Genomic DNA, 7,350 nt, shown 5'->3' with positions numbered 1-7,350 from the left:
ACTTGGCTGCCAATTTAGATTCACCTCAAGTGTCACGTTTAAGATGTCAGCAAGAAAAGTATACCCCAATTCTAGGCATGCTTTCACTTGGCCATAGTCACTGGCAACGTAAAGAACCACTAGTTGTGGGTTAAAATTGGTGGTCAAGTTGTAAATGGAGAATTGGGGGACTGGGAACCTTCACTCAGCTCACTTAATCACAGCATATGCTCTAGAAGGAGTCCCAGAGGCCCATACCTTTATCTCACAGATAAGGAGTTGGAGGCCTGGAAGGTGCCTTGAATTGGCCCACTTCCCACAGCTGGTTAAAGACAGATAAAAAGACCAGGCTGGGTCTCCTAAACTGCGAATCAATCTGTTTTCTTTTTTCTATGGCCTATACTGTGAACATAAATTATAAAGTAACATATCACTCATTAATGGTAATGGTTTTTAGTTAAAATGCTAGAAGTACTATTTCAGTAAGCAGGTGATCTAAAGTCATGATCTTCAAACTTTAGTGTACATTAAAATCACTCAGAGAGCTTATTGAAACAGATTGCTGGGCTCCAGTGTCAGAGTTAGTAGGTCAGGGGGTAGGGCCTGTGAATTTGTACTTCTAACAGGTTTCCAAGTGATGCTGATGTGAATGCTGTTAGTCTGGGAACCACACTTTGGGAACCACTGGTTTAAAGCAAGCCCAGGCTATTTCCTGTGATTCATCATTGACCACCTGTGCACTGTCTACTAATTGAAAGCCACATGGTTACCTCCCCAGCAAAAAGTTACCAGTGAGCTTTTTTTTTTTTTTTTTTTTGCATTCTCTTGTGCATTTTCCATTGAAAGGCTATTACATTACAGCATAGGGGCCAAGAGCTCTGGCTTGAGAAACCTATGCGTTCAACTCTGTTCTCAGATGCTGCATGATCTTGAGCAAGTCATTTCACATCTGTGCTTGTTTTCTCATCTAAAGAATAGGAATATAATCATCTTACCCAGATAATTGTGGAAAGAGTAAAACAAAGAGTTTAACAGATAATAATCACTTGATATGTCAGAGACCAGTGTATGTATGTGGGGGGGAATTACCCTAGCTCTTAACGGAATAATTGAATGATAAATACTTGGGTGAGAGAAGGGTTCAGAAACCAAATGGGGGTGGTGAGGGAAACCAGATGTTTGGCAACAGCATAAAGCTGCAACCACTTCTTGGGCTAGAGTAAAAATAGGAGTAGGTAATGTTTCCAGAGCCTTCTCCTGAGAGCTAGAGCACAGGGGGTTTGCTCAGACCTGAAAATGAGGGTCTATCTGGCAGGAGCTGGAGCCAGGGAAGAGACACCTAGAAGCCCCAGGACAAGAGATCCAGCGAATATAGTTCTCTGTGATACCAAACAGAACAGGGGGAAAGCAGAACATCAGTCTTGGAGCTTCTGCCATACTCAAAAAATATTAGTCATTGTTGCCCTGAGTAATTATTTGTACGTCCCTCTCCCCTCTACTACTAGACTATGTCTTCAGGTCTAGATCCTCACTGTGCCTACATGTAAACACCGTATACATGCAAAGTGGTATTGCCTTAAGTCCACTTAGCAATAAAAACAAATGGGAAAGTTATCTACAGTAAGACTTGTGTAACTCGACTAGGCGATACAATGTAAAATCTGCATTGAGGTGTAACTTAGCCCCATGTCATCCCTGCACTGTGAGTGTTCAAAATATGCAGACTGCACAACAGAGACAAAACTGGACACTTGGTTCTTAGAGGATGATTCTCAAGGTTTGGAGATGAATGCGGAGGAGGCGAGAATTGAGGGATGATGGGCATTCTAGTTTTCCTATAGTGAGAACATGCCTTGAAAGGACATCACCTAGAGGTATTTCCTCATTTAAGATGGTGAAATTGGCCGGGCACGGTGGCTCACGCCTGTAATCCCAGCACTTTGAGAGGCCGAGGCGAGCGGATCACGAGGTCAGGAGATCGAGACCATCCTGGCTAACACGGTGAAACCCCGTCTCTACTAAAAATACAAAAAATTAGCTGGACATGGTGGCGGGCACCTGTAGACCCAGCTACTCGGGAGGCTGAGGCAGGAGAATGGCGTGAACCCAGGAGGCGGAGCTTGCAGTGAGCCGAGATAGTGCCACTGCACTCCAGCCTGGGTGACAGAGCGGGACTCTGACTCCATCTCAAAAAAAGTGAAATTATGAATGACAGCTCATATGTATTACATGTGACCACTCAATGTCCTTCTCAACTTTACAAAAATGAGATACTGTGATAACAATCAAAAGGGGGTGGGTGGGAGACAATACAAACAGCAGCAACATTTATAAGCCAAAAGGCAGCTGTTTTAGAAAGATTTCTCAGGTGATAAGTGAAATTTCAACCCAAAACTTAAGTTTCAAAACAACCTTTATTCTGTTTGAAGATCTAATACAATGCATTAAAGCAACTTAAAACAAGACATAGCTCCACTGAATCTATAACTTGAACGGAATGTCAAGGAGGCACACTACCCCCACCCCCCACCCCAGTTGCCTTGTGAAGGCAAAATTACAACTGACCGTGACATCCTCCCTCTCGTCAAAAGACCAACTGTATTTTAACAATGTCATATAAACAGATTTGTAAAAACATTGAACAGATTGTAGCTTTAAAAAATACACAGGTATAAATGAGTTTTTTTTTTTTTTTTTTCTTTATATATATATAGCAGCATCCTGGGCAGCTAATGCTATCTCATGGTGACAAGTTTCTTGTTAAGTCGGATAGTCTTTCCAATTGACTCAATTCTATTTCCTCCCCATCCATAATACCAGTATTTTATAGAACTAGCTTTTTAAAAAATAAGAATTTGGCATTTTGGAACTTTGTCCCACGTGAGACATTGTGCTTTAAACTGCCCCTTTCTAAAAATGACCCCAAACTCAAACAGATCTCAGGGTCTGCATTTCAACTAACTTGGACACCATGCATAGCAAAAGCACAGTTGTTAAAACCAGCAGAATTTTTCTTCCAAAGGAACATCAGTAGGACTTCCCAAACATGTTACTAGTTCATAACCAGCTATGTGACAAAGCAATTGGTTCCCCACAGTGACAGCTCACATAAACACATTTTGACTCGACACACTGAAAACAAAGATTTCCAAGCTGAGCAAGTCATCAGACCAGCTCCCTAAAAGAAGTAACTTTTAAAAACACAAAAAAGCCAAAGAAATATGAACTTCTCACTTCACTTGCAAACAATTTTCACCTTTGTAAGACAAAACAAAGCAACCTCAAAGGGAAAAAATCCCATACACATAAATAAGAATTGTACTAGACGTTCGCTTGTTACGTACTTTAACTCACCTACTGTGGATCTGTTTTGGCTGAAAGGTGTACTGGAAACACAGTCCATGCACATATACATATATACATATATCAAAGGCCATGAAGTTATCAGATGTTGCAAACACATGCTTTTTGCCTTTTCACGTGGTTATGATCTCTCGTGTGTGTAATGTGAGGTCCCAATGTTCCCACTTCTATGCCCAATCACAGCCTCACTGCAGCGTAGCTTCTGGCTTTATCTTTAGGATGCTACACTGGGTGGGAAAAACTGATGCATGGATAAAGTCACATATCAGGAGTGCTCTGCTGTATCTATTCATATTCAGCCGTTCAGACAATATTGTTAGGAGGACTGTCTGATGAAATCCAAAGTGGCCGGCTAGCAAAATATCTAAAAAGACAAATGTGGTGGGCAAGCTACACTGCAATCAAAAAGGCATTGGGCAGAATAGGTCTGGTGTAACTCAGTCATATGGAATGATGAATCCTACTTTGCTGTTCAATGAAAAGATCTATTGCACTTATGTTTGTGAGATGCAAAAAAAAATAAGGCAACTGCCTAAATACCGTATCATCTTGCAAAGAATGTTGAAGCACAAAAATTCACAAAACTGTAGCTTTTAATGAAAATATTCAATCTCAGATCTTATATTTTAGAAATAAAAATTTGTATGTAATAGCATACATGTGCTACCAAAAAAAATACCCACAAACCTAGTTGAAAAACTATTAACTAATTAACTGTTAGACTTGTGTGTGATCTAGAAGGATATCACAATAACTTTAAAGCAGAGACACAGACTTAAAACCAGGGAAATCGTCAGTTGTCTGGCAATGAGAGGGAGATGGTCAGATCAGTAAAGTCAAGTTTGAGGGCTAACAGTCTTGCTGTAAGACTGACTTTTGCTTAAGTATGAGTAGCTTCATGTAAAGAGGAAAAATAATACATTCTACAGATGATTCACTCAGCTGCAAGACTGATTCTTTCAAAAGGAACAACATTAGAAAACAAAGTAACAGAAAACCCTCACCCTAGTACTTAAACAGAAATATAGCTGTGGGTAAATCTAATATGGAGAAAAAGCAATTTGAAATTGTAAGATTTCATTTAGTCTATTAGGGTAGTGACCATATTATGGTTGCTAATGAGTCTTTATTCCTCCCAACACATGTACAGTTCCTACTGAACATACCAGCTTTTGCATATCTAAATCAGGAAGAGAGACCTCTCACTCCTGCCCTAAACGGGAAACACGATGCTAACACTTCCGTTTCCCCCCGTAGTGAAGCACATACAATGATTAGAATGAATGAGAAGGACTGCCACTTGGATTCCTGCAATGGCCATGACTTCAGCGAGCTCCACACAGTCCAGAGCAGTGAGTACGATTGTGTCTATTTGCTTTATGTTCTAAACCGAACGGAAAGCTAGGAGTAACCAACATCCCACCAAAAGTGTTTTTCAGATCATACTTTTTTTTCCTAAAATGAGTGAGTATTTGCTGGTCATGATGGATAGTCTAATGTGACAGAGATTATCCCTTTAAACCAGTGTTCTAAACAAAGGTGAGCACTGTTCCAGGAACCCAAAAACAAACTTGGCACTTCCTTCCTAAGAACTGAAATACCTGACCAGTCACACTGTATTAGAGTTACAGTAGGTTTGTAATTGTCATTAATTGATAACAACTAGCAAATCAAAGTGAGAGAAGACTGAACAAGCAACTTCACTTTGCAGTTATTCACTTCTCTGTAAATCATGAGAAAGTGCATATAACCTTGCCTCCCCCTCCCACCACCCCACCTGATACATCCCTTCATTACCTTCCCCCTCCCTAGATTCAAGAAGTTCACAATTCTTTATGAAATAAACATTGCCAGGTACCGTATTTTAAGAGTCTTATAACAACATTGTTGGACTCAGCAATACTTTGTCATATTCATATATCTTCTTTTTCATTTCTTTTTTTTATTGAATAAAGCAGCTTTGAAGCTTATCAGGCACTGCCCAACAAAACAGTCCAAAAAAAATCTGTTATGAACTTTTTAACCTTGGGCTAACAGCCAAGTACTCTGTACAAGAAAAACTGTAAAATATTTCATAGTTTTAATTCTGAAGCCATTTTTTTTTACTGGCATCCTGTACATTTACTTTTAAAAAAAGGATAACAAAAATGAATATTAACAAAAATCCGGGACAACAATATTTTCAAGCAACAAAAACTGGGGTGGGGAGGCTTATTCTGAAGGTACATTTAAAACTGAAATAACAACTTAATGAAAATTAAGAATTGCATAGCGCTGTGAATTTAGCCTTCAGCAAAACAAAACAGAAGCTATTTGGTATTGATACAAATCCATCTATTTGATAGTTAGTCATCCAATATTATGTACATATTTTATATACTGAATGTCATTTAAGTCCTGTTTTCCAAACTCCATTTTTCTGTTGCTGGGTTTTTGTTTTTTGACAAGTTAAACACTTTCTGGCACTTTCTATGACAGAATTTCTTCTGAACATACATGAACTGACATTCTCCCAAAGCGTCCCTTGTGAGCGGACGTGCCTTTCTGCTACATATCGTTCATTTGTTAGAAAATGAAATAATCCACAGTGCGATGTGTCTGGGTCCACCATGCACAGCAACATCCAGGCTAAACCAGACTGGACCGAACCTTCTCAGGCCAGGGTTCTTCTGCCTCTCTCTCCTCCGCTCTCCAGAGTCCCAACTTTCAGCTGGTAAAGCTTCAGAAAGCATTAACAAGCACCATGGTTAAAGGCCTCTTTGTCCCTGCACGCAGAGATTTTTGCATTTCTTTTTCTCTTTTTGTGTTGTATGTGGTTGTGGCTTTAAATTAAACCAAAGAAAAAAAGAAAAAGAAGGGATAAGCACTCCAGCTTAGAAACGTGTGGTCATCATACAGCCCTAGGCTGCATGTCTTCCCCTACTTCTTTTTGGTGAAAGAAAGCTCTAGTCCCATCCGAAGACAGATGGCTTGGTTTCTGCAGCTCAATTCACAGATCAGACTGGAGAGGAGCCCTTTGCTTTCCAGAGGCCTCAGGGTGGCTGAACTTCAGGAGAAGGATCAGAGAGTAAGCGCTTCATCGCCTCTGCTGTGCATATACTGGGTAGGCTAGTGTGACATTGAGGGAGTCGTTGTGCTGCACGAGGGAGGTGTGTTGGTAATGTAGCACCAGTTCTTTCAGAGAGCTGTACAAGTTATAGGGCTCGGCAAAGCCATAGCCAGTCGCTGTTTTGTTTATGACACAATGCTTTACTTCGCCGTCCACCCTAGAGAGGAGAGAAGAAAAACTGTCTTTTGAGCTTGTCCAAGACAATTCACAACTCTACAGGGCATCTTTAATAAAAAGCATTATTGTGCAGTCTCAACTTGGGAAAAGGGTCCTAAGTTACAGTAGACACTTCGCCGAGTGCCTTGGGTAGGTAACCCAGCTTCACTGACTGACTTTATTTTCATCTTTAAAATGGTTTAAAGGGAAGACAATAGTAAAATGTATGTAATACAGTTACTTTGAGAAATGAAATGAGATCATGCACGCAATATGCTAGATAGAATGCCTGACATGCAGTAAGCATGCAACAAATGGTAGCTTCCACTCATGATGAGGACAACTATCTGCAGTGCTCCATGACTAGCAGTGTTACTATTACTCCCATTACGATTATTCATAGGATTCCTTCTTTCTGGCTGTCCTTGAGGTGTCTGCACAACTCTCCATCTCTGCCTTCTTTGCCGTAGGAATATTTCCCTCATTAAATGAAAGGTGATCATGGAGTGTAACATACTTTTAGAACCATTCCCTACTAGAGGACATTAATTTCTCGGAAATGGTGATGTCAGTGATCCAGTGTGGGTGTACCTATCTCAAGGATAATGATCAGAATCCTTTCTCTTTTTTCACCTGTTCCTGATGAGTATTTTTCCTACGGGTGATGTTCTCACATAAATTACCTCAGATTCTAACTACAGGAGCCTTGAGAAGCAAAAAAGGCAGGCACTGCCACTCCCATT

The 7,350-nt window shown here is 40.3% G+C and overlaps 1 protein-coding gene across 5 annotated transcripts in view; it reads right to left on the bottom strand.

Moving 5' to 3' along the window:
• Positions 1-2,383: 2,383 nt before the first annotated feature.
• Positions 2,384-7,350, bottom strand: part of PIK3R1 (phosphoinositide-3-kinase regulatory subunit 1) — an 84,994-nt gene continuing 80,027 nt past the window's right edge. For all 5 annotated transcript variants that reach the window (XM_032145451.2, XM_058433864.1, XM_058433865.1 and 2 more), the window contains one exon: positions 2,384-6,608. In XM_032145451.2, coding sequence (XP_032001342.1) covers positions 6,419-6,608 — 190 coding nt within the window. In that variant the 3' untranslated portion in view covers positions 2,384-6,418. The remainder of the gene's footprint in view (positions 6,609-7,350) is intronic.

This window comes from Hylobates moloch, unplaced genomic scaffold (assembly GCF_009828535.3).
Source record: "Hylobates moloch isolate HMO894 unplaced genomic scaffold, HMol_V3 SCAFFOLD_23, whole genome shotgun sequence".
Taxonomy (NCBI): Eukaryota; Metazoa; Chordata; class Mammalia; order Primates; family Hylobatidae; genus Hylobates; species Hylobates moloch.
The sequence above is the reverse complement of the archived record's forward strand: the minus strand, read 5'-3'. Positions and strand labels throughout refer to the sequence as shown.